The 27741-nt window shown below is 46.3% G+C and overlaps 1 protein-coding gene and 1 long non-coding RNA gene across 3 annotated transcripts in view; both read right to left on the bottom strand.

Moving 5' to 3' along the window:
• Window positions 1-24232, bottom strand: part of PIAS1 (protein inhibitor of activated STAT 1) — a 51110-nt gene extending 26878 nt beyond the window's left edge. For both annotated transcript variants that reach the window (XM_082768717.1, XM_082768718.1), the window contains exons 1-2: window positions 24196-24232; window positions 4722-5166 (exon numbers count right to left, since the gene is read on the bottom strand). In XM_082768717.1, the coding sequence (XP_082624843.1) occupies window positions 4722-5166; window positions 24196-24219 (469 nt within the window). In that variant the 5' untranslated portion in view covers window positions 24220-24232. The remainder of the gene's footprint in view (window positions 1-4721; window positions 5167-24195) is intronic.
• Window positions 10990-23383, bottom strand: LOC309882051. The gene is made up of 4 exons (XR_014318226.1): window positions 13941-23383; window positions 13762-13839; window positions 13475-13607; window positions 10990-13382 (listed from the first exon to the last, which is right to left on the bottom strand). It is a non-coding gene; the product is annotated as an uncharacterized lncRNA (long non-coding RNA).
• Window positions 24233-27741: the final 3509 nt, after the last annotated feature.

Genomic DNA, 27741 nt, shown 5'->3' with positions numbered 1-27741 from the left:
AAAACTACCTCATACTCGAGAGAAACAGGCTGCAGTCGATGGAAAGATTCTCTATATGTGACCTTGAAGCATACCACATGCAAATAAAAGCTGAAGCCAAAAAGAGAAAGCCCAGCGCGCTGTAGTTCGAGCTCTGCTCCAGCACGAAGCAGGAGCGAAGATTTCAGCTCACTCTTGCACAATTAAACGCTGTCGAGCAGGAAGTCAGATGGCTCAGGCCCGAGCTGAGAATGGAGTATTTTGTTGAACTTCCTCCCGCAAAGCACATTTAAAAAAATAACAAACAGAGAAGACAGTAAAAGCGTGACTTTCATCTAAACCATGATACCGATTAGACACAGCAACAGATCAGCCTGCTGATAGACGAAAGGGTGAAACACTCGCCAAACAAAACTTTTATACCTCCCAACCTAGATTTCTACCTGATTTAAATTGTTTAATAGCTGTAGCTAGAACTACAGCCACCCTGAAGATTTTGGTCAGACCAGTTTCAGGCTCTGCCTTCAGGAAGGCATCGTGTCCGTGATCAATCGCGTGCAAAGAAACGTAGGCAAAAAGCCCCATTTCCACAGCTCCGATTTAGGGCCCTGATTTAAGACCCACCATCGTGTTCTGCATCACTTAGCACAGAAGCACAAACAAATTCCAGGCTGATCTTCCCTACGTGTTTCACACAGCTTTACAGGAGTGTGTACGTACATCCCACAGCATAGCCTGTAACCTCTTTAATCCCTGAAATTGCAAAGAAAAGGTTAATCTCCCGGTACAGGCAGGTAAACAAAGACCTATAACCCAGTCACAGCGCTTTTTGGAACAACCACAGAGCTAAGGCAATTAGCAATGACATATGCTGTAACGAGAAGGATTTTTAAGATGTTGTTTAACGATCTGATGTCCCTTCCCTAAGAATCTGGCAGAATTTGGGTACTCATTACTCAGCTCATAGTAAACACGTTTCACCACACACGAGATATTATCTGTGATAGAAGTTTCTTTTAGAAAATTGGCCCCACGCTTAAAAACCAACCAATTAGCCATTCCTATGCACTCACTGAGGGCTGAAAATAAGGAAAAAAAAATAAGTGAAAGCTGCAGCTTCGCTTGAGAAACTAACAACCAAACTTCTCCTATTTAAAGGAGTTCCTATGTGGAAAACAAAGGGGAGAGGCAGTTTTCATACATTCACCGAGGCCAAACGGGATCTCTCTTCCTCCAAAAAAGAAGTGGATGACATGGAATCGTTCACCACAGAGCAGTGTGCCCAGGCTCTCCTTACTGCTGTGAGAGCTCAGGGTAAAGATTCACCCACCACCGTACATTTTCAAAGCAGAGCATCCTTTATTGACTCGTGCACAAAAATACCAAAGATGGTGCTTCCTTGATTTTGCAGTGAGGATGACTTATCAAATATGGATCAAACTGCACTGCATTTGGAGAGCTGCTCCTCCTCTGAGCTAAGCAAGGCCCCTGACAGTCTTTTTGGGATAAGGAGAACGCCGTCACCCCCCAAGCCCAGCTGACACAACCATGACTGCCAGTGTTAGCTGCACGGCTCCGAGAGCACCACGCAGGGGTTTTGTGCTTGAAACGCTTGGAAGGCAAAGCAAGAGACTGTGCTAACCGAGCAGGGCAGCAGCAGGAGAGGAGTCCCACCGTCAGCAGCACCTAGGTGCTATCTGGGGCTCTTCAAAGACGAGCAGGTTGAAGTAGCAGAGGCCGAGTTTACAAGCTCAACTAGCTAGGCAGCTCCGCAAGCATCCCACTCGCTGCTTCCAGTTTTATGGGCTGCTGGAGCCAGAGAAAGTAAAAAATAAATAAATAAATAAAAAGTTAATCAGGAGCCTTCTGCCCTTGATTTTTTGCACGTGTTTCAGAGGCAGAGGCGTTGCAGAAAGGCTCCTCAGCTACTGGTGAGCAGGGCACGGGAGATAAAGCACCGAGTTCCCTCCTCCATGTGAGTCCTGCCCAGCCAGCTGCCAGCGCGGGGACCTTATCGCAGGTCAGAGCTACATTTTGAGGAAGCGAGTGTAAGAAGGTAACATCCATTTCCTCCTTTTGTTCTTCGCATCGAAAATAATAGTTAGCAGACTTAATTTCCTTATCTGTTATTCACATTAGCTTGCGCACTGCCTACCTGCGTACAGTAGCTGGGCACAGAACGCATGCTCCAGTGCCCTGCTCTGCAACTCCCTTCCCCACGGCTTTGTCAAATTATTGTTTGTCTAATTCACAATTACTTCTGGAGGGGACAGAGGACTACCAAGGGCAATCTTCAAACAGCCCCACCTTGAATAGAGAAAGACCAAGGGAGAATCACATCCAAAGATGAGCTTCACTCAATTTCTACGTAACTATTATTTCAGAAGAATCCAAATACTGCCAAACCAGTGGGGTTTTCCTCATTCTCTCTCACACATCTCTGCCATTCCAGCAGGTTCCACTTCAGCAGGGAGACGATCATCCAAAATCCCTCATCAGCTCCTAAGTTTGTTCTTGCGGTGCAGGGAAACGAAGTAAAACTCAAAGTTTCTTGTGCCACCTCATGACGAATCTGCCGGGGAAGAGCAAGCAGGAGAGCCTGCAACGCTGGCCAGGAGCCAAGGAGAAGTTCTGAGTTTGCAGCATGCATCTGCCATTCGGAAACAAAGCCAGAGAACCTCGAAATTTGGTACTTGAGGAAACTCACACTGCTTGCAGCACTGAGGAAGCTCTAACCATTTGGGGCAAACATTCACAAAATCATTTTTATTTTAGTTTTTTTTTTTAATTGGAGAGCCAGTAACTGTAGAAATTGATACAATTAATTGCTTTTTTTTTTATGTAGTTAGAAATCCAAGTCCGCTCTGCACTTCCATTTAAAGCCCCTGAGCTGCACAGCCCATTGCTCCAAGTTGTTCTGCCCTGGGCAGCCCCCACAGGTAGCCCTGCCTGGACCACCTGGAGAGGACCAGATGGAGCCAGAGGGCTCAGCCGTTCTGGGATACTGTGAAAGTGCATAAAAATGCATGTTGCTGGTTATTAATCCAATCGTTTTTGTCATCAACATATACATTAATTACTTTAAAACACCCTCATGACATTTACAGTTCACAATTTTACAATCCGTAGCCACGTTACTTTCCATCACAAAAGGAAACAAACGTCTCTCACGTGCATGGACACTGAAGCTCTCTTCCCCACAAAGCACAGGGTAAATCAGCTTTTTAATAGGACTGCTTCAGACAGACAGAAAGACGAAGAATGCATGTGCAAAACAAAAACCCCAAACATTAACCGAAAAAAAAACAAAATAGATTACTTAGAAGGTGCTTGGTTGGAGTTTCATCCACTTCCATTTTCTTACCCTAGCACTCAGAGTCCACAAAGTGGGGAAAAAAAAATCTCCTATTGTATGTGAACTCCTCAAGCAATAAGAAATGACAGAGCGTGAATTATGGTCTCTTAATTCGGGGCTGGTTTGGCAGGCACGGTGCTGACAGCCAAGCGTTCTTACCGCATCTAGGAATAAATGCATGCCATAATTCCTGTATTGGAATGTCTTGTCGAAATTACAGCGTTATTTTTAAGTATTTATAATGTAAAAGTGATGAAACACATTCCAAGTACCTAATTATCCCGTACCACCAGCACTGTCTGGAATGCTTACCCATCAATCAGATTTTAGACTAGAGCTAAATAGATCCAGCATACCTCTGAAAAGAATACCTGGACCTGAATGCGTGACTCTCTATTTTTCCTCACAATGTCTCAGATGCAGCAGTTAAAACGCGTGTGACAACTGTGCAACAGGCTTCAGAAGCCTGCAGACAACCAGCACTGCTCACTATCGGGCCTCCTTCAGCAGCTCAGACTATTGGGGTAATTATCAGTGTGAATTACCTGCTCATTTTGGCTTCCGAGGGATCCCTTCTGCAAAGGGCAACCTTTTCAGTCACCACCTTCCTATTGCTCTCTGAAATCTCTTCCTCCTACTGGCTGTTCTCAGAGATTTTTGTGCAGGGTTTCAAGACAGCAGAAGGCCCCAGCATCCGAGCAGCCCCTCCGGGAATCAACAGGACCATTGTATTTCAGCAGTACTTACGAGTATTAAAAGTTAGCCACGCTCTGAAGTGCTAAATGGAGTCAACACCAGAAAAATCACCCACTGTTATATAATGCTCCGTAAGCATCAGATGATTCTCAGCAGCTACGCGAGTGATTTATACCTTCATCCAAAAAAAAGCGTTTCAAGAAAAGTCGCCACAACAGCAAAAGAACCATAAGTCATCCTGAACTCGGATGTCCAGGCCCTAAGGAATCACAGCAAATATCTAGCTTGGCATTCTTTCCCAGCACAGACGAGAAGATTTTTGTGGGCCTGATGGACTCAAGGTTTGTTTTTTTTATAATTAAGCTGAATGTTTTTTAAAAACCACTCAAAGCAGACAGATGTGAGTTGTTGTTTTTATTTTAAGTTCCTTTTTCTAAGGTTCAGTTGTTTCCTCTCAAACTCACCCCTTAAATATAACAGAACTTTGAACCACATTTAGTGGCTCAGCTAAAGCAACTAATGAGCGTTACGTAAGATGCCTCTCCATGTAGAACAATCTGTTCCAAAAGTTACCAAAAATAGCAATTCTCTAAACACCGATGTGATGCAATATTTAACCAGTTACTGCACGAGCGGATTAATTCCTCCATTACTAGTTTAAAAAGCCTTCAAATGTTGTTTGCAACCTTACCTAGGCTGGTAGGCTTGATCAGCTCATCCAACAAGTCATAAAAAGGTAACTTCTGGAGTTTTATGTCGGGATGGACAGGGTGGAGCGCAGATGTGAGGTGGGGGAGTTCCAGTTCGTGTTTAGGTCCCAGGAGCGAAACGGGAAGCAACGGTGACGTGGCGGGGTGGCCATCGTAACTGAGCTGTGGAATGGTAGACGGAGACAAAGCGGCTGGCATGGAGCTTGAGTGCACGCTGGGGATAGATAAGTCTGCAGGCGTCATGATTTTCTGCGGGAACCTTCGCCTATAGAGTTCTTTGATTTTCATTTGTACAGCGGGACTGCAGCCAGCCTTTAACAAATGCAGTGCTTTTGTGAGAAGTTCGTGTTTTCGTCCGTGCTTGTTCCTCCCCGCGTAGCCCAGAAGTACTTGCAGTTCAGAAACTCTAAGGCTCATAACCATTTGCTTAAAAGAAACAAAACAAAAAATTAGTATTCGAGTTACATCAGCCTAAACACTAACATTAGGATGCGGCTTAAGCCTGTTAAGCATAACATTTTTCAAGGCACACCACCACTGCTCTTCTCCCACTGATTTTCTGACATGCAATGAAACCAGGACTTGCTCACAGAGAGGTGCATCCACTTCCAAAGTCTGTAACGAGCAATTTTCAAGGGATTTCCATTTGCCATAAGGAATTCAGGACAGCAATACCGGTGAAAAACTGAGCCCGGGACAACTTGCCAGTACAAAAAATTAAACTTGTAAACAGAACTATTTCCTAATCAGTTTTCCGCTAACGTCTGTAACATTTAACAATTTTATTCATCTAGCTGCAAGTCAAAAAAAAAAAAAAATCACGGATTGACAATACCCAAGTTTCCAGTGCTTGCACTTAAAAGCAGCGCCAGCCCTTAACTCCAGGACCCTACTTCACTTCCAAGTCCCTCTCTCACTTTTTGCCATGCAGCATAACTATTGCACACAGGTTCAAAGGAAAGGAGGGAAATGATTGATGCTAAAAAGAAGAAATTATAACTTGAGTCATGTGTAACCCCGTATGACCATTACTGAGTTACAGGGAACTTCAGTTTCGAGCTGCTAACTCCCCTTCTCCCATCAGAGCCACGTGTTTTGTTTTGGATAGGGCAGCTTGGCTTTGCCCTCTGGTAATTAGCATCTTCATTTGCAGTCTTTTACTGTCTCCCAGTATGGGCTAATGAATCAGACTGGTAGGACTTGTAAACTGCTTCACTTCTTCAGGAACTGAGAAAAGCACTATGCAAAGCAGCGAAACCAGCAGTCGCCTGCGCTCACTAAGTACTTCCCCGCCGGTCAAGCAGGAGCCAGAAAGTCAGCTCACCAGCCCGGTTTCTATTTTAAAGCCTGTTTCAGCCCTTGATAGTGGCTTACTCACCATAACAAGGCCCACGACATGAGCTGAAATGATATTCCTGCGGAATTTTGGACTCGCAAAACATCCCGTGAGAGTAAGACGCCTACAACCCGTTGCCACAAGCGGCTATCTGGATCTTCTGCCTGAAGCCATTCAATACCCTGAATACTTTGTCATCAATTCCAAAAAATCAAGTTCTAAATAGTACTTGCAGGATGTTGTGTGTGCTAGTTAATTCGGCTTATCAGGGTCCTGCAATATACCCTCTGCTGAATAACCAAACTCAGCACGGGCGTTCGCAAACAGCCTTCAGAGTACAAATGGTCTCATCCTCTCCAGTTCTTCACTGCGTTAAATACTCAGACATGTGTTACTCAAGGTCTTTTGCCATCAATTCCTACAGCTGAAGTGCCCCTAGTAGGAAGCACACTATACCTACTTCAGTGAAAACAGCCTGAAACTCCTACCAGCTCCTCAAACCTCCAGATTTTCACCAAACGGGTGTCCAAAGGAACTATTTCCCTATGCTGAAATAGGTCGTGTTATTTAATGGTCCTAGATTAGATGATTCATGTACTTAATGAGGAATGCACCCAGGTAGATTTACCTAACTGTGCCACAACACTTGTGCTCTGATGAACTGCACCAACAGAACCGAGCCACCGTGCTGCAAATCCGGGAGAAGCCTCGCTGCAGGCTGGCTCGAAGACTTCAGCTCCTCCAGGAGGCTGCTGACATCCCTTCCCCACAGGAGGCTGCTGACATCCCTTCCCCAAGCCCCAAAAACCTACTTCACACCTCCAACTACAGGCCTGTCACGGAGCCACGAACGGGAACAGCCGAGGCACTCCGTAAGAGCCGCAACGCCTTACTCTTTCAAGACACCTCTGCTACGGGCTGAAGTGTTGACAGCTGAAAGGAAAGCGAAACAAACAGCTCTGAAACACGGAGAGGCACACCACAATGCTTAGCAAGTATTTCTTCAGCAGAACGAGGAGCTGCAGTGAAGGGCTCCGCCTGTGACCGTCACCATCAAGCATCCCCTCCTCGGCAGCCGGCTCCCGGAGCTGCTCCGTGGGCTTAATTTGCTATAAACTTACAGGCCCCGTTGGCAAAAAAATAAAATAAAAAAAATGCTGAGGAATAAGAAATAATTGAGCTAAGTGAGAAACTGCTGCTACGCCCTGGAAGTTCTCCATTTCTGAAGTTACAGGCGAGTGAGGAGTCAGCACACCAACAGCAGGGCCGGTCGCGCAGCCAGGCTCTCGAACCAAAGCAAACAAAATTCCTCAGATTTTCCCCACCCTGAAACAGTCCTTGCGAAGAACACAAAAAATGTTGCTTGCAACGTTAGGGGCACCGACAGATGGGTCAATTAGCAACAGTCAATCACAACCAGCAACAGAGCTTTGTGGTTTCGCTCCGGTTTGCATTTTCCTGGCCAACCTCCCCGCCAGGGCAGCAGCCCCCCGCAGGCAGAGCAAAGGCTCACGAAGCACCAGTCCATACGTTTTTTTTTGCCACACCTCGTGGCAATTCGAGCCCTTTGCTGGCTCAACTACATCAGCAAAGCCACGAGGCGTTTTGCTTGGGGAAGCCTTGCTGGTCCTGGGCGGCCACGGCTCGCTTGGGGCAGTGCAGCTGCTTCCTCCCGACACCAGGATAACCAGGACGAGACCCGGCCCTACCTCTGGCTGTTTATCAGCACAGGCAAGAGGCTTGTTTGCTCCTTCCTAATGCTAGAGGAAGGAACAGGCAAAAAAAAAAAAATAATCAAGGTTGGTTCGAGTTAAATCCAGATATCAAAGAGGGAAAGATTTGCAAACTGCAGTTACAGGTAAGGAGGTGTCGTGTCCTCAAGTACATCCCTGCTCCTCCAGACATCGCACCAGAGAAGGGGAAATTGGGGCCGTTTGGCCAAGAAAAGGTTAAGCTGCTTGCGTAACTGGAGCAGGAGAACCGGTATCAAACAAAGGGGGTGTGCTGAGGGAATCGTGCATTTTGGTACCCAGCATCTAAAGTTTGGAGAGAGGGTGAGGAAAAGAGGAAAAACTTTCAAGGAGCAGAAGAGCAGAAACCAGCTCTGCAGAAACTCGCCGCAGTTTAGCGGAGCGCTTTTTTGACTCACTGCACAGACCTTCAGAGGGTTTAGAAGGTAACCCTGATCTGCACACACACACAGCTGACATTTCCTGCTCGACAGCACAACACAGCCACGTGCTCCCCGCAGACGTTGCGTTAGTCACCAGCATCGCCTGGCTGCTTGCAAACATCCCCCCAACCCACAGCCCCTCGCCCAGGGCTCCCGAAGCCAGCAGAGCCCTTGGGTGCCCCGACAGAAGCCACCACGTTTTATTTATCAGGGAGGAGGGTCACGGAAGCATCCCGAGGCTGCTTTATTTCCCCCCTGTTCCCAAATCGGGGCCGTGGCTCTCCCGGCCAGGAGCCCAAGCACTTGATCCAGTTCCTGCCCGCTGAGGAAACCGAGCTCAGCCACCTCAGCTGGAGCCAAGGGGGCATCCATCCTGCTCCACGCCTGCTTCAGGTAACCGGCAAGGGCTGAAAGAAAACAGCTTCAGGATGCAAAAGCAACCCACGGGCGGCATCCTTCGTCAGCCACCCACTTCTCCCCCGAGGCTGGCGATAGGAAAGGGCGTTCTGCCCCCAGCTCCTTCCCGCATTGCTGCTCCTTCAGTGGCTATACCAAAAGCTCAGGCATGAAAACTTTAAGTCCCCCAAAGTCTAGAGGTGAGGTTTTTACAAGCCTGGCACACACCGCGGTGTCACTGCGCATTTTGCAGCCCCTGACCCACTCGGAGCAGCAGCATTTAGAGCCCCAGCCATCAGACCAAAGCTTTCTGGAAGGGGTTAGTGCTCGATGGCCAGGGATCAGCCTCAGGACCTATCCGGAGAACTGCAGTTATTTCCGGATGCTTATGGTAACCAGAAGCTGTGAACAGGCTCCAAAACGCATTCGAAATATCTGCCAGGACAACCAGCACCATTTGGCTGGGTACCACACCACAGTGTGTGCCTAGAGCTATGCAACAGGTCCCGCACGGCTCCCTAACCATCACCACCAATGCTGGAGGAGGAAGAAAAGTTAGGAACACACCTCGCACCAGGCGGAAGAGAGAAAAAGAAGAAAGAACCAGCATTGTTCTTTTTTTTTTCCCTAACAAAAGGGACTAGGAAGCATTAGATTACTATGGAAATGGTCTTGAATTAATCTCAGCGTGTTCCCAACATCCAGCTGTAAAAATACAGGAGAGTTCCTGCATGCCATGAACAGGCTCTTTAACCCGTGACATAAATCTTCTGGAGAAGAAAGCTGCGCATGAGCTACCTCTGCTCTCACAGGCTGAGCTCCTGGGCTCCTCGAAACGTCAGATTTGGGAACAGGAGAGACCACGAAGGTAAAAATGTTCCCGTCTTTTATGAAGGCACATCCCCTCGTTTCTATCTGCAAGACTTGTGCAAGGAAACTATCGAGGTGAAACTATAAAAAAAAAAAGAAATCAGTCCGCAGAAAAGCTGCAGGAGGGAGTGAAACAAGCGATTCGTGGAAGCTCAAGCGCCTCTGTGACAGGTTGTAACTCCCTGCGTTTGTCTAATGCAACCAAACCACTAAAAGGTTGAAGTCACAGTAATTCAGGAGGGAGGGGAGGCAAAAGCCCAGAAGAACGGCCGTAAATATGCAACGAGCTGCAGCCTGGAAGGAGCCTCTTGGTTTAATAATGAGAAACTCAGCTGTCGGCCAGCGTGGTGCGTCCCACGGCTTGGCAAGGAGGCAGCACTCAAAGAATAGGTGCAAACCAATGGCAGGTACAAATTTTATTTGCCTTTTATTACACGCAGAGGGAGATAGGGTTGCTTTGGTTAAGCAGCACTCGGTGTTTACCCGCTCTATCTGTGCTCATAAAGAACCTTTCACAATTGCGTGACCAAATCCCCACGTTCACCCAGTTGGCAACACAAATCATTTTAATCCGCTCGGAGCGCATCAGTGTGATGATCGTACACTGCAAATGCCACCAGCACTCAATCCGGGCTGTTTTCATCTCCTTTTGTGGGCTTCCTAAGGTCAGGTGCTGTATTCAGGACTTTCCTCTGTTCACGTATTTCTTCCCATGCTAGTGAAGTGAGTGAGATGCAAAGCTCAAGCTGCTGGGTGCTATTTATATAAATTTTTTATATATTTTTTTTGATGTGGTAGGGTATTCGTTATGGTCTCAGAAACGTGACATACCCTCTAAAAGCCTTGACACACACCCCCTGGCAAATGACTGCAGGGGACTGCCCCCGGATCTCCTCTCCATCCCGTTTCCCAATGCTTCTGCAAGAGCACAGCACAACAGACGGTGTGCCCGAAATGCCACTTCGGTGCCTGTACACTCAAACCCCAAATTCTTTTAACACGGTACACGTAAAACCCACACAGCAGCACCCCAACACGCTGGCTGTGCTGCAGGAAGCCTGCCCGACGCTCCCATCAAGTTTCAGTCGGGTTTGATTTAAAGCAAGGCCCATTTTTATCTTAATCCGTAACAAAAGTTTTATGGTTCTCAAGAGATTTGATCCACTAGGTGAGCTATATTAGTACGTTTGCTATTAAATAAGATTGCTGACAGTAGTAATCTTCTTTCCAGGTCTTGGAGACTCAAAAGGTTTTTTCAGCCGCGCTCAGACTTAATTGTCCCTCGTGTATTTATCCCTGCAGATGGGAATTATTTTTACAGAGCTATGCGCTAGCATAATTTTCATGACAAGTAATTGCAGAAATGCTAGTTTAGACAATCTCTGGATACAAAACAAGATGCCTCTCAAGACAAACAGCTTACACCTAAGGCTAATTATGAAGACAATTATTTGCAGCTATTTGGGAGAGGGTCATTGCCAGACAAATTTACTTTTTATTAACCGTGTTCTTATCCTTAACTAAGCCTTCCAACCGGCTGACAGAAGAGCTAATTCCAACGCAATAAACTTCAGCGGAGCCCAAGCCAGCCGCAAACACAGCTGGCCAAAGACCTGCCTAAACGCAGAGTGTCCTATTCTAACCTAAGGGGTAACGCAAAAAGCCTACACTGGTAGAAAAAAAAAAAAATCAGAATATAACTTCCACAGCATTCAACAATAGTCCAAAATATTATCTATTCACTTAAAAAAAAAAAAAACACACACAATTAAGACCAAGAAGTTTCAGCTTCTGGAAGCCATATGGGACATCAACACGCATTTATTCCTAAACCCAGTGATTTAAGTCAAAAAGGAAAATACACTTTTTTTTAACATCCAATTTAAACAAACAATGGTTACATAAACAATTGGACTGATTGGGGATTTCCAGATTTGAATTACCAAGCGAGGGTCTGCTCGGCTATTGTTTGTCAGCAGAACCCTAGGGAATTAAGCTCTGGGTAGTTCCTAAATATCTCAAATATCTGCCTGAAGCACGTGGAGCTGCTGGAAGTCGATTCCGAAGGAGAGCTGGGGAAGAATGCACCTGGAATTCGATGAATGCGCTCGCGCTGCAGCGAGGATAAAGAGGCGGCTCCCACCAGCAGCTCACAGACCCTCCTCGCAGTAGGCCAGGCAACAGCTTCAGGACTTCCACTCCTGCTCTTGGTTTTGTTTTTTGCTTGCAGCAGCTATTTAAGTCTGCGCTGCATCAACAGGCGTTATTCCTTCATGCATGCCAGCTAACTTCAGCATCACTTGAGTAAAACGGATTATTGTCATCATAGATGCAGGTTTTCATCATTTTTTAATACTACTTCCATACATTACAAAACTGCACAGAGCCTTATTCTGCACATGCCATAAGTTACCAGCAAGTGCTGCAGAGTTGGTTGTCCACTGCAAGCTTCATTATTCAGTTAGCTTCATCTGAGATAACACTTCATGGTATGAAATTATACACAGATGCCTAGAACAGACTTCTGTGAGCTCCCGTTGTTGTTTGGGGGTTTTCCTCCCTCATTTGCCCCATTTTCCTAGGGCATAACACAAGACAGAGGCTGCATCACGACTGACTTTCATACTGACATCTGAAAAAAGTTTTCATTAGTAACCATATTAAATTTGGATAACGATTTGCAAAATATTGAACAGCAGACTGAAGCCAGCCTGTAATTGATTCTCCTTTCCCTTGAAAGTAACCAATCGTGCCCCCAGAGAAGGAAAATTAAAAAACTGGAATAATCCGTTCACAATTCTCATTAAAATAAAAAATTAAAAAAAAAGCCAAAATGCCATGTGATAAAATTAGCATCTTCTATTAGATTTTAAAGCAACCCTCCTCAGAAAGCTCCACTGTGAGAAATGTGCCCCCAGGGAGGCAGCAAGCACCAGGCAGGATCCAGGCACAGAGCTAAGGGCATCGTGCACCACAAGGCAGCACCACCTTGTTCTCACCGAAGGCATCAAAGTGTTTGGTGCTTTCATCTGCAGCCACGTGAGCATACAAGGGACGGCAGCAACAGCAAGTCCATCAAGAGAAAATTGGGAAAAGGAAGCTCCGGAGGAAGCGAAGACCAGGGAAGTCAGAGATCAGATAAAACGTCGTGCATGGGGAACGCTCGGTGATTTATCTTTAAAAGATTTCCCTTTCCAAAGGGAGAAACGGAACCCAAAGGAAATAAATCTCCTGACACCAAATACTTACGAAACACGCTGCCCAAATACCCTACGCCCTTCTAATACAGGTCCACCGAGGATAATAATTTATTACCACTAACAATTAGTCTTAATTGTTATGGCAGAAATAAGCAGTGGAGCCAAAAGTTCCCACCGTGTCAATAAACTGAAAAACAAATATTCCATCAAGCAATCATACTGGCATCAATATAGTCTTATTTTTTCTTAATTAAAAAAAAAAAAAAAGCTAGTCATTCTGCACACGACTCCTTTATTTTTAAAAGTCTCCCATTATGGCCTTCAGAGGCGTACACAGAAAGGTGTAAGGAAGCCAAAGCACACACTCTCTTTAAGCAGACATATAGCAGTGAGTCGTCAGGACGAATTAAAAGCTTGAATAGTGAGAAATTCTCCTTGTACTGCTCCTCGGAGTACCAGGTAAGGTGCACCACGCAGTGAAACATCATCTCCCCTGCTCTGCAGGGGCTGCCTAACGCTGCTGGAAGCCGAGGAAGCCTGGAGTTTGCGTATCGGTGCTCCCAAAGCACAGCTCATCAAAAGTTCTCCTCTGCCTCAACGAGGGATGGATTTCAGAGGCATGTTCTAGCAAAGGAAGAGAGGGCATCAATCGGGGAATGGTCCAGCACTGGAACAGGACTTGTGACATTTACTGGAGGAATGCACAGGGCTGCACATCCGACCAGCCCCAAGTCACCCAGTGAAGTCACTCTTACCCACCTGATGTCCTGTCTCAACAAGGCATCTGGAGAGAAGCAACAGATCAGCAGGGTGCCAGCAGGAAAGCTGTGCCTGAGCCACACGTGGCCACCCAGTAACTCCAGAGAAAAGTTTTCCAAATGCTGCAGAACCGCTGTCAGTCACAGCACAACACGAAACACAAATCACAGGTCTGACGGGTTACAGAGCCGTTGAATGTACACTAAAAGCTAATTTATTCCTAACTGGAGGGACGCATTAAAAAAATGAATTATTTATTGCATGCAACAACACAACACAGAATTCACGTTTACATCAGATGGAGGCAGATCAATTCTGAAGTGCCAAAATGCATTTATTACTGTAGAGGCAGAATGAGTCCCTGGCTAAAAAAAAAAAAACACCCTTATGTCACTCGTCCAGAGGCAGGTGGAGATGCTGAACTCTGCAGCTCACCTCCTGCCTCCACAACCTCACCAGTCCCTACCGAGACAGGTTCAGGATCCTGGGTGAGTCCAGTTATTGAGATGTGGATGATTTTTGCAGTGGATGCTCCCGGTGCTATCACCCCACGACTGGCAGGAATCACGGCGATTTCAGCCTGGGAAAGCCACCCCTCTAAAAAGAGGCAGGGGACAAAGGCAGAGAAAGCAGGAAGCTCCGTTTTTCATAGCCCCCGCCACGACTGGTTTCTTCCCACTATGAAAAATGCAGAGAGATGATGGAATAATAGGAGAGGAAGCAGACCTTCCTGCCTTTCTTCTGCATTCAGACGAGGATAAAGAAAAGCTTCAAGTGACACCACCAGACAGCCACAGGCTGCCAAGAGGCATCCAGACTCCTCAGAGAGCTGATCCTAACCCCCAAGCCAATCTCGCCCTGCAGAGTTTGAGGTGTCCTCCTGCTTTCTGGGGATGACTACAACAGAAAAATGAACTTTTTCGTGTGTTAACTGCATCGTGTCACCTCCAGGCTCGGAGACGAGCAGGCAGCGCTTAAGAACCCATTAGTTAGCCGTGATTAATCCCAGGACAAAACATTCAGCAGTGAGTTCGAAAGCAAGCTAAGAATACATTCCCTATGCAATATTTTCCTGGCACACACAGCGCAGACGGGGCCTATAGGAGCACTCCCTCCAAAACCATGCCGGTGTGTGTTACGGGGACGCGCCAGGGATCCGTGCTCAGCGGGACGAGGGACACCCCATTTCCCCACACCATCAGTTCAGCACACCGACACCTGCCCCGCTGCTTCATCCCTCGAGCACTGCATTTTTCTCAGGATCAAAATAAGACCGAAGAAAATTGATCCGTTCACACAATAACCCCTGCCCTGCCTGGAACCGAGCCGCATGATGGAATGAAGGGTTTTATAAGCCAAGTTCCAGCCACGCCTATGATCTAAAATACATTAAAACCATCGCGAGTAAACTCCAGAAACGATCCGGCGTTTAACTTGGCTTTCCCTGCGAGAACAGCCAGGCTTGAAAGAGCTGCCTAAGAAAACTTTGATAGCGAGCTGAAACTTCCACGGAAATCCTGAGCAAGTGGAAGCGGAGGGCGCGGGGCGGCCCCGCAGCACTGCCCCAAAGGCAGAGCTCCTTCGCCCTCCCAGCCCCAGGCAGGGGGCAGGAGGGGGGGACACTGCTCCAGCCACCAAACCACTGCCCCACCTCATCAGCTGCACTCATCCAAATCCCTCTCTGAGCAGGAATTTGCATATATACCAGCCTTTTGTAGCTCTTTAATGTCATCCAAATAATGACTTTCCCATGTCCGTGTATTTGTACTCTGCCTGCCCCTTCTCACACACATGGGTCAGGGGCAGTAAGGAAAAAAAAGTTAGGATCTCATGGCAAAAGAAGCATCTTCTGGGTTTCAGCCCAGCATTTTAGTAGCGTCTTCACCCTTTTGCCTCCTGATGCACTCGCTCGGTAACACACAGCTTCTATTTCCAGGTAAAGAAGTTGTAAGCATCGCATTATTTCATAGCCTTCCTCAGCCTCTGTATCAAAAGAGAAGAGCAGCCTTGTATCAGGAAAAAAAATAACAAAGGGCTCAAGGAATGAAGCAGTGCTTCAACTGACATTTAGCTCAAGTCCTTCACTGAGCTATGTGAATGTATGCTGGGAAACATGAAGTACGTTTCAAGAAAACTTATCTAATTAAGTGAACACAGGGAACAAGTTCCAACACATCTCTGCTTCCCCTTAAAACAGCTTGGCAACACCTCCGAGTTGTACATATGTTTAAAAACAACAGAATAGTGCAGGTGGAAGGAAACTAGGAAAACCTAGTACTCACACAAACCAGGTATTCTTAGAGCATTATTAAAAAATAAAAAATAAACAGGCCAGAGATCCTTAGCTTGCCATTCAAAGTTCTTCTATCATGAATTTGTCCAGGTTGTCCAAACCAGAGAGGAAGGTCAGTTGTGGAGTTCTGCAGGGGCTATGCTGGAGCACGGAGCTTAACCCATTTGTTAACGACCTAGAAAACGAAGTAATCAATTTGTTGACAGAGCTGCTGACATTACGACGTGGTTGTAAGGCTGAAGAACCACTGAAAGACCTCAGACTGAAAGCAATCCAACGCGCGTAAAGGGAGAGCGATGCCCATGGAGACGGGCGGCCCTCGCTCTCCATGTGAAATGATGGGCTCTGCCGTGACCTTTCCCACTCCAGAGCAAGCTTCCGGGCCCAAGATAAACAGACAGACTGAAACATCAGCTCAGCAGCAGCCCAGCACACAAATCATTGCCAGAAATTATTAGAAAAAGAAACAGGACAAGCGATAAATCACTACAGGCTATGCAAATCCCTGGGTCACCCTGATCGCAAAGTGCAGGTGGCTTTGGTGGGCTCCCCTTAAAAAAAAAAAAATTAAAAAGTTTCGAAGTGACAAGGTTCACAGAAGGATGACAGAAGTCATCTGGCAAAAGCTAAGACTACTCAACCTTGAAAATAGAGAACGTAGGGATGTACACGACAGCGATTTATAAAGCCACAGAGCACAAGGAGAGTGGACAGGGATCAGCTGTTCAGCCCCGTTGTTCCACCAAACGGCACAAAGCTCAAATGAGAGGACTTGAAACGAGAAGGGTCTTCACACAGCCAGCAGCAGAACAACAGAAATGCCTGTCAAAATGCTGGGAACAAAAAAACAGCTTAGAAAGGTTGGGGAGGAACCTGTACGAGCACTGGGGAAAGCTCTGCCACAGCCTGCCCCGCTCACAGCCCCCAGCAGGTTCAGAGGACAGAGTCTGGAAGGATTTCAGGGAGGGGGGAAATTATTTCTCATGCTCGTCTCCCTTTCGCCCTTCCCTCGCCATTCACTTCTGCAAGCTGTAAGGAGACAGCAGGGGGCTAGCTGTACTCTCGGCCTTATATTCTTAAACTTCTGTTTATAACCCACGCCTATTTTTAGCCATTTCCAAATGACACTGTCAAGAGCTCTCAAAAATGCTACTTCTCAGCTGAAAGAGTCGAGCTTTAGCAACAAAGAGGTAAAAGTGAAAATTAAGAACTGCACGAAAACCTGGGTGTACACCCCTTAGAAAAATATTATCCCAAGTACTCGCAATTCAACCCGACAATAGCTCTGGTACTCGATTAAAAAAAATTTGAAGTCCTGCCATCAAGTGGCCTCAGCAGATTCACTGCGGAGATACTGCTAAATCAACATGGAAGCTAAGAAAAAGAACAGCTTTGTTTCTGTTCCACTGCTCAAGTTCCTGCATTTTTCATTTTGGTGCAATATATTTATAGGTGTACCAACAACTCCATAGATAGCCTGAGCAGAGCTGTCTCTAACAGATTTTTCAATAAGCTGAGAAAATCTACACAAATACTTGGACTCTTTCAAAGCCTCTTATTTTGCACCAGGGAAACCAGATACAACATCTGCACAAGAGTGAGATCATTTTGTCAGGGGAGTCTCAAGAAACTCTGTTCTGATCTATTCATTCCTCATACTTTCTCATCCACACAACTTTTTACGGCACACTTCTGCAGCTCAGATTACGAGTTTTTACCTGAACCAAACGTGCTGTCCCTCTTGGATTTAACCTCTGCTTGTGTGTGTCTTCTGATTTTCTCAAAAAGTGAGCTGCACCCATGCTAAATTGCCAAGCAAAACCAGGCTCACCGCTATTTCCATCCCACCTTGCATTTTGCCTGCTAGCAAGCGCTGTTTTCAGTCGAAGAGCCTGATTAAGTTTAGACCCCACCATACAGAGGGAGCGGAGGAACATCTTGCAGAAGACTATAAATGAGGTTAAGCAAGAGGTTTCGGCTCTGAATGACTCCCAGCTGACCGTCCCACCCTAGGTGATGCTGAATTCCTTTGTGTGGCAAGAGAGTGGAGGCAAGCTCTCTGCTCACGTGGCAAACCAGCCAAGAAGCTGTTCTGAAGAAGGAAACCACGTTTGCCATGCTAAACAAACCTCACCATATCCACAGTTTTTGCTCTGCTGCACGGCCTCACGTGTTATCCACATCAAGTGATGGATTTAAGATGCTCCTTTTCCTCCTCCCTTAATTATCGTTCTAATTCCTGTATAAATCTCTCATATATCATCTCCTATAGACATAAAGGTCAAGCTTTGGCTGACCTTTGGGCTAGTTCTGTTCCAGCTTTGCATTTCTTTGTTTCACTTACCCTAGATGAGCCCCGTAATACTCACCTGCTGCTGCTGCCTGCCTTACTCACGAGTAGACTGAGGCATCTCCTTAGTCTCAGGACGTGATGCTTGTTTACAGAGGCTCTGCTGTCCCTGCAGTACATGCTCAGGGAGGGAAGATAACAGCAGGGACGTGCCATCCCTAATCCCAGCAGGAGAATAAGATTAAGCAACTGGCTGAGAAATTCTTGGATCAATAAAACTGTAGCAGACACAGGAGTATCAGCAAAGGAGTAAGAACAGAAACGACAATAAAGGTCCACGTCACAGCACTCAGTGAGCAACAGTATAAGGTTACTTGGTTTAATTTGGTCCTGGCTGCTACCAAACATTTTGGAAGATCTGAGCAAGTGTGGATGAGCCAGCATCTCCCATCCCGTGCATCCTCAACTCTGTACAGTCTCCATTTCAAAGGTTTAACATCCTCCACTTTTTGTCTTAGCCCCAAAGCTTCTAAATTATTCTGAAATAGCCACAGGTTTGGCAATGACTGTAGTTGTTCGAAATAGCTTTGACAGCATCGAGTTAAGCCACAGAAATAAAATCCATTTTGTAAACTACCACAAGTCCTTTCTTCTCCTCACCCCCTCCTATCATTTTTACTTGCAAAAGAACCTACTTTTAAGAAGGGCGTTTATTTTTGTGAAGGTACTATATGCAATTTTTGCATTGTGAAATCCGGTTTTGTTTCAAAAAAGCCCAAATGCACACTTACTGCTCTACACAGAGCTGCAGCAGTGACATAGCAACGAGACAATCAATACCTGAGCTTGAAGGAGGACTCCAAAGCTGCTCGAGCACGTCCCAGCAGCCACCCAAACAACACTATTTCCCTTTTGTCTCCTGTTAAGACCTGGGCAAACATTTCTGATTCTTGCAGGCACGTTTGGGTGTTACCCGAAGGTGAAGTTCCTACTTACTGACAGCACGAGCCGAGGCAGCTGGACTGCAAAGCACACACAGTAAATATCAACAACCCCTTCACATCAAACCACATCCACATTCTTCACAAACTCATGGCTTTCTTGAGACTTTTATTTCTTTTTATGGAGGCCCATAAAGCAGAGCCTTCCTCCAGAAGGGCACCTGTAACGTCTTACATCAAAGCAGAAGTTTCTGAAGTGGAAGCACGGCAGCAAACAAACATTTCCGAGATGCCTGCAGGTAGCGAGCCCTCCCTGTGGAGCTGAAGGGCCAAACACCGGGATCACCGTGTAAGAAGAGCTGCAAGAGAACCCAATCCATTTCCCAGCCACGAATCCCCTGAACAACGGGTGACCCCAAGGCCCCACAAGCAACCCTTCTAAAGCACCGAGTCAGAGCAAGACAGGTACAAGTGCCCCAAATGCAGCTGCTGCAGGGGACGGAGCCCAGTGGCTCAGGACCAGGGAAGCGCAGCAGGGGCCGGGCTATCTCAGCACAATTACACAGCACTCACGTCTCAAGTGTTCAGAAGTTCCCTTTTATTTTTCACCATAATGGCACTAAAGAGAAAAAAGATCAGATGTTGACTTCTGCGAGAAGAGAGGATGAACCACACCGATCAGCTGCTGCCCTACAAACACCCCCGTACCTGCAGACATCTGTGTCTACCTGCTGCTTCAAGGGATGCTTTTAAATACTGCTCTTCTGTGGCTGATCCACAGCCATCCTCACCAGACAAGCTGTCCTCAGCCTCTCCGATACCTAGGGTGGCTCTTTTCCCTTTTTTAATGGCATAAAGCTAAACGAGGAGCCTTTTTACCTGTAAAAAGCTAAATGAGGAACCTTTTTACCTGTATAAAGCTAAACGAGGAGCCTTTTTACCTGCTCATTTCTTACCATTTAAGCTTTTTAACCACGATCACTAAATACCTTGGCAACCCAAACCAACCAGAAGCCCGCTGCTACGAAGGACTGGCTGTTACACCTCTCCTCCTCCTCACAAGTGGCAATAGATCAGAACTTTATTTGCACAGCCTACAAACACTTCCAGGATGGCCTGGGAGGGGTTTGCACGAGAAATGTGCTGACGCCGTATTTACGTGTATACAAGAAGCAAATCTGTTTTTATCGGCCATAAAGAAGCGTTATGGATTGGGAATCTGACAGCTAAACAGTGATGCCCAGCCGCCAATTTCAGTCATCTGATATCTGCAACTCCAGCGCTGAGGACCAAAAGCTCGGAAAAAAAAAGATACTGAGACCAAAATACGGGTAAAAATACAATTACAGTGACAACACGCCAAATTATGGGAATGAAAGTAACGTAATCCGTGGACTCGCATAACAATGAAAAGTGGATTATATTGCCTTTAATCACAGAAACACGCAACCCCAGCAACTTATAAAAGGATTAAGCAAAAATAGCTCATAATACAGAAGAGTAAAATTCTAATTGAACGCCGAAATAGGTAGCTTATGCTTATTAGCATTGACAATGTAATTTAGCACGGACACATTTCCATACCAGAGCTCTGCCTGGCACTAACACCACCGCCACCTGAGAGCTTCTCCCCTCAGCAAACTGCCCCCCTGCATTTAGGGGAGGGGTAGTGCCCGACCGCATGTTTTTCAATGCCTTGTTTTCCATCACCATTGTGTGCAAATGCTATTATGAATTTTCATTCAAACTCTTGGCTCACTTTTTTTTTTTTTTTTTTTTTAAGTATAAATTGTGTCTAACAAGAAACACACCAGGGATCTCTCCAATCCCCAAAGGCACTTTCTTAAAAGGAGAGAGAACAAAGGAGAAAACCTCCCAGCGTGTGCTTTCCAAAGCAGCTTCTTAGGACAGTATCAAGAATGACAATACTAGAACATAAGCTTTTCTTTTTCATTCTTTGATCCACGTATAATTGAATTGATTATTGCAAACTGTGTAATGATTTCCAAAAGACTGGAGGAGAAGGCAAAGATCACAACAATCTAATAACCAATTTAAGGAGATGTAAGAAATATTGAAGGAAAGATTTAATCACTCAAGTATACTCCTTCCAATTAGAAAGAGCTTTAAATAGCTTACCTGGAGATAAATTAGAGTCTGCACGCAATTATACACGAATAGTAATTAAGATGAGGAAAATTCACATATGCCTCTGCCTATAGCTAGGAAGGTAAGCCAGCAAAGAACAGACTTTGCAGTTACCTTGTTTCATCAACAATAATGACAACACATTGGTTCGATTAATCCAAAACTTCGAGAGCACCAAGGAATTCAGTAACCTCACAAGTCTGGGACCTGCAAAGTACGTTTGATCTTATCTCATTTTCTTCTTTTTCCAGCAGGACAAACATTTTCAAACGGGGCAAAAGACTGAAACACTCTTGATCACGGTAAGAACACATTACAGAAAACATTATTTTGTGAATTAAAATTGTGGCAAGCAAGAACGACTGCTATTTTTCTTCAGAGAAGCAAGACCTTTTATTTTACCTTGTGCATTTGACACACAACACGTGTTGTATGTCACGCTCCTATTTACACACGTATGCTACACCCACGCGTTACCCCACGGCTCTTTGCACAGGAAGACAAGTTTTAGAGACAAAAATGTGACCAAGTTTCTCTGACAAACTTCGCCTTGCACAGCCAAGTGAGTTACTGTGCAACTCTTCCATTTGATTTCAGTTTTAAAGGTCACTAGATCTAAAATCAATGCCACTCGCTAATTGATCAGAGGAGAAACGCGGAAGGATTCTACCCAAGAAAATTAAAATAACGAAAGGAATTCACCGCTCATTCTTCAAATAGCAGAGCCTTTATCACAAACCCTCTCCTAGCTACGTCTCCTTTCAACATTCAAAACCCAAGGAATGTAGAAGTGTGCTTTCTGGGGATGTACTCCTGCCTGCAAATACCTCGGAGCTGGGTGCAGCAGGTAACAGCTCTCCATCAGTCTCGTTTTTCCAAGGAGCACCAACCTCACCCAGTGCCCAATAACCCAGTGTGTGACAGCCACAACTCTGCACAGAAACATCACGCCCCCATCCTTCCCTCTCCCCGCAAGAGCACATCCACACACCTCTTTTAATTTGTACAGACTAGAGAAAAAATGCATTCAGGCCCCTCCACGCTGAAGTCCTCAAAGTATGGATTTATGAACTAACTTTTTTCCCTTTTATGTAAACTGCCAAGCCCTCCCAGCTACCAAAAAACATCTTTTCACAGAACGCAGAGCTACCCTCCTACAGTCCCAGCTTGCAAGCACCACTAAATATCCTGAGCAGCGAAGTGAGATTGAAAATAAACTAGTCAGCTTGACATTTACCCTTCGGATCCCTGAGGTAGCAACAGTACTTTAAGGAAAAAAAAAAATCATAACTTCCCTCCGCTGGCTCTCGAGAAGCAGGTTTCAGCAAGAGATCAATAAAGAAGTCAGGGATGACAAGCAGACTCCAACACACTTCCAGGAGAGCTCTGAGAGCAGGACGGGCCTCTCCCCTCCGCCGTGCTGGCAGAGAGCTCTGCAACACGTAGATGGACACAGAGCCCGGCAGCCCTGCAAGGGACGAGAGGCTTCAGATTTCAAAGCTCCCGAGATCAATAAGTTGTTGATTTTCATAGGAAAGCCATGCCTTTTAGCACTGCCCGTGGACCACCATCCTGCCACCTTACCACATATTAAAAAGAAAAACTTTATCCCCTAGTTCCTGCCTCTTCTCGCCGCACTCAGGTCAGGCTCGCGTGTACCCAAACCAGCTATTGTGCACCGAAAGCTCTAGAGCCACCTACCAAAACACACCACTCCACTCGGCTTGCCAAGATTAACAAAAGTTTAACGCTGGAATCAAATCTCAACCCTTTATCCCATTATGTGGGAAGCGTAATTCGAAAGAAAAAAAAAAATCTTGGGGGCAACATACCCTGAAAAACACAGAACAGAGGGGAATTGTAAGTGTTTGTCCTGACCTGGCAGACACAGACCCCAAAAAGTTGGAACACGCACAAAATATTTCTCCTCCTTTCCATCCTGCCAGCTCTGTAAGCACCTCAAAACGAAAGCACAAGGACCTCTGGTGCACGGAGAGCTGAGAGCTTCTAGGGAAAGACAAAAGGTTTCCTGGTCATACTTTTAGTTTCTGAAGCCTGTGTTATGTTTGGTACACTTCTGATCCGTGCATCCTCTGTCGTTTTGAAGTTAATGCTCCCAAAACGAAGCCCTCCTGCCGAACGACGACCCTGTGACAGCCGCAGGGAGCTTCTCAAACTTTCCAACACACCCGTGCACCGCAGAGCCCGCACCCCCGCCTCGCCAACGCAAAGCGGCTGGAAACTTTTGCTTTTTTAAAAAATTTTCTTCTTTTTTCCCCCCTTACACAGCGTGTCCCCCGCCACCCACCCCGCAGCCGCTGACGAGCCGCATCCCCCCCTCCATCCCCCTCCGGCTCCCACCGACTTTCTTGGCGGCCCCCGCCGAGTTTTCACGCATTTAGGGCAGAAACCACTTCTCCACGGGGCTTTTAGGGCACAAACAACTTTCCTTGGGAACCTTGCGGCCACAAATAACCCCTCTCCGACACCCCACCGCGGGCTGCCCACCACCCCTACCCGCGCTCAGGCCGCCTGTCAGCCCCCACACCCCCAACCCCGCGGCTTTCCCCGTGCCCGGTGCCGCTCCCGGAGCCCCTCAGGAAACTTCTCGGGGCTCCCGGTGCTGCCCCCCCCAGCACCTCAGCACCCCCTGAGCTCCCACCCCCGGGTTGGGGCTCCCGGCCGCCGCCCTCTCCTTGCTTCTCCCCCCCACCTCTCTCCACACCATCCCCGGGGCCACCCAGCCGCTGTCCCCACCACCACCACCACCACCACCGACAGCGGCTCCCCACAAACGAGGAGCACTGCCCGGCAGGGAAGACGGAGGACAGCTCCCTTCCTTCCCCGCCCCGCTCTTCGTCCACCTCAACCCCCGCTCAGCCAGCTAGGGCCCTTCCACAACCCCTTCGCCTTCCCCACGGTGAAGCAGCGAAGCCGAGCAGCGCCTCCCTGCTGTCCTCTCCCCCCCACCTCCCGCCCGCCCCGGGGCACGGAGCGGGGACGAAGCGGCCGCGGGGGGCTCGGCGGGGGGACGGGCGCTGCGCTCTACCTTTAGTTCCGCACTGTCCGCCATCTTGCGAGGCCGGGCGCAGGCGCAGTGAACCCCGCCGGGACACCGCCCCCCCCCCCCCTTCTCCCTCCTCCTCCTCCTCCTCCTCCTCCTTCCATCCCCGCCTCGCCCCCCCCCGGCACGCAGCGTTTGAATCGCGGCGCCATTTTGTGCCTCCCCTCTCGGGGGCCTATGGTGGATCGCCTCCCTTCACTCACACACCTAGTGCTCCTAGTGCTGGGGGTCGATGAGCCCCCCCCACAGCCCCTCAGGCAGAGCTCAGTGTGGAAAGTTTCCCCCCCCCCAGCACATACACACACAGACGGTGCAGCCCCCTCCCCTCCATCCCGGTGCTGTGAGGGGTCCCCGGGTTCCCCTCAGAGCTGCCCCCCAACCCGGGGTGCCGGGGCTCCCGAAGCGGAGCACCGGAGGGGAGAGGTGGATGCGCATTCCTACAGTTAGAAGTTGATTAAAAATGGGAATTCTCAACTCTGTTTCCTGCCACTGAAGCGGCGGCTTGAAACGCCTGAGGAGCGAAACAACCCGGGGCGAGCCGGGGGCTGAGGGAGCGGGGTGCCCTCCGTCCCCCAGTACCCGAATCCAAAAACGAGATCCAAAAATAGTTTTATTTTCCTGAACCGCTGCACAGAATTCTTAGGGAATCCATACAAGCTTCCCTGGGTTTTTCTCTTAATCACAAAAAGCAGCGAGTATCCACCGTTTGCATCTTTTTAGGGAGGCCTAAAGCACCAGAGCAGAGCTTTAAGATCTGTAATTGCCTGTGTCATCTGGTTTTGGGGTGGAAGCTGTACAACAGCACACCTGATAATATAGAGGGGAAAATGCTGTCTGACAAGATGACTGCAGCAGTTGTGAAGTCAATCAGCTTCAACACTAGCATCTGTCATGCCCCTTGCCTCGATTCGGCTGCCTTCTACTTGTGGCTTGCTCTGTAATTACTGAGCACCATGGCACTTTCTCCACTTGGCCTTCACCTTAGAGTATAGGATGAAAAAGTTTTCCGGAACACAAGGTCAATATTGTACATCCTTTTAAGTGTGCGATAGAGACCAAATTTGCTAGTTTTCCATAGCTTCTATAAAATTCATCATCATGCATTCAGAAAGCACTCACATTATCTGCATTGCCAGATATAAAAGCATTAATGTCTCCACTCTACAGATTGAAGGAAGCATGCTTGAGGCCACACAGGGAATCAGTGGTGAAGAGATTACCACTCATGATTATTACTGAATTATAATTTATATCTCCCATATGACCTGAATAGTTAGCCACAATTTAAAATTAGGCAGTTTCCATTGAGGAAAAAATGCGATAGCAGTATCAAATATCTTTCTACTAAGTAGCTTTTGGATACCATCCTGTTATTAGTAAGAATACAGGCGAAGTCCTGTTTCTCTGAACAAGGGAAAACAACCTCCATCGCTTCAAAAACATGTAATTTCTAAGCATTTCATCCAGAAACATTCCCCAGCTTGGTCTCAAGACCAGATTGACAGAAAGTCGCAGGTGCATTTTTTGACTTCTCTGGTACCCCACTTTCTTCTCCAGGTCATGTGTACGTCCCATTTCTGCTGCAGATACGCCAAGTATCCACCATTCTCATTGATTTCTTTTACCGTTTTTGGTGTTCAGCATTGGCATATCGAATAAAACATTCAGAAAATGAGGAGCAATTAGCAAAGGCTGATAAGTGATACTCAGATACTCTGGCTTAATACTGCATGTAATGAAGAGTTATCGTGGTGTCTAAAAGGCTGGTGTGGGGAGGGGGGAGGGCGCTAGGCAAGATATCTAAAAAAAATAAAGTCAGATGACTACCCAGTACACCCACATGTACCATAATTAGCTGATCTATTTCAGTGGTCTGAACCAGCCCAGTTTAGAATATTTCATTTCAATTGATTGAATATGTTTAATAAACACGATCTTAATATGTTAGTTTGTGTCTAATTTAAAGAATTTGGCGAAAAGATCTATGATCATATAAAGATTAATCCTCTTTTCATTTATTTTTTTTTTCCTGAAAGAAGCTTGCTGCACAGCAAACAGTTTTTTTTTCTCTGCTTCTTCACTTCCTACCAAATTCAGTGGGATGTGGACATGTGCTTAAGTGCTTTGCTAAATCATGGCATAACACTATCAAACCTGACACATGGCCATAAACCACAGTGTCCTCTTTCAAAAATTGCTTTAAATAAAACAGGCTGAGAATGTCTTCAGATACATTAAAATAAGGAAGCAAACTAAATGAGAGGATACAGAATATTCAGTTCAAAATAGTCCTCCCGAAGTACTGTATTTTTACAAACAAAGCTAGTACAGGCCCTTTGTTTTTGAGTTTAGACTTTTGATAGTCCCTTCTTTTTTAATGCAGTATAGACTTTGGTTTGAAGAAGGAACTTAATGTGAAAAACAATCTGTGCTTCTATTTTTACACGATTATTTACAAGTAATGAAACTTTGTTCCTCTCTACTCCTGAGACTTAAATGATGGTTTCTTTGCCAAGAAAAGACTTTGTCAACAGACAGTAATTTCCAGAGATGCTCTCAGTTGTTCCAGCTCTACTGCAGTTCTGTCGGTGATAGCAACATTCAGATTTGTCACAATTCTGTCTTCATTTCAAGATGACATGGCCCTCAAGCAGTGCAACAAGGCTGCTACCAGAGCAGGTTAAGAACAACTACAAAACAGACTTCCACTTGTTAGTCACCTCTGTTTTTCTGAGCAAAAACTGCAATATTTCCTTCTTTTAACCTCTCACACACACACAAACATCCGCCAAGGGAGGAGAAGAGGGATGAAAATAAAGATCAAAGGCTTTTGTTAACCATTCAAAGTTTGGGTATTCATAGTTTGGGTATTTAAAATTCTCAGTTTTCAGAAGTTCATTTCCTGCTTTGTGCCAGATTGCAGTAAAGTAAATGACTGGCCAAAATCTACCTTCCACCCTTGTATCTTCCATTTTCCTATTCTTTAACCTCCCCAGAAATGCCCCATGTCACATAAGTCACTTTCTGAGAACCATGTTCGGGTACAATAACATTCTTATACAGATATTCAGTTTTTCTACTGACATGTTGTTTTCATTAGTCTGAGTCTCCAAGACTTTCCCCTTTTTCCAATAGTCCAAACTTGCTTTCTGCTCAAAAGCAAGGGAGGGGAAGTGTTTTTGATCCTGAATATAAATGTTAAAAGTCACTTAAAGAGAGATTCTCAATGACTGTCTTTTTTGATAGAAAAAACACAATCAAGCCAATAAAAACAATTAAAACAATCTTTTATTTCTGAGACTGTTGGAAGCATAACATTATTAGATGTGTCACTGGTGAAAAAAATAAAAATAAAAAGGTTGCAGAGGTAGATTTTAGTGGAAATTACTTCAATATATGTGAAGAAATTGAATGATGGAGTAGCTAGTACAACAGGTGATAAAATAAGTCCATTTAATTCTTTATATGAAATACACATGGAATTGCTCAATGTGCTATACAGTAAGTTCAACAATGTGAAGTAACTCAGAT

The sequence above is a fragment of the Aythya marila genome, assembly GCF_965140915.1.
Source record: "Aythya marila genome assembly, chromosome: 11".
NCBI lineage: Eukaryota > Metazoa > Chordata > Aves > Anseriformes > Anatidae > Aythya > Aythya marila.
Note: the sequence above shows the minus strand (reverse complement) of the source record. Positions and strands in the feature narration are given on the sequence as shown.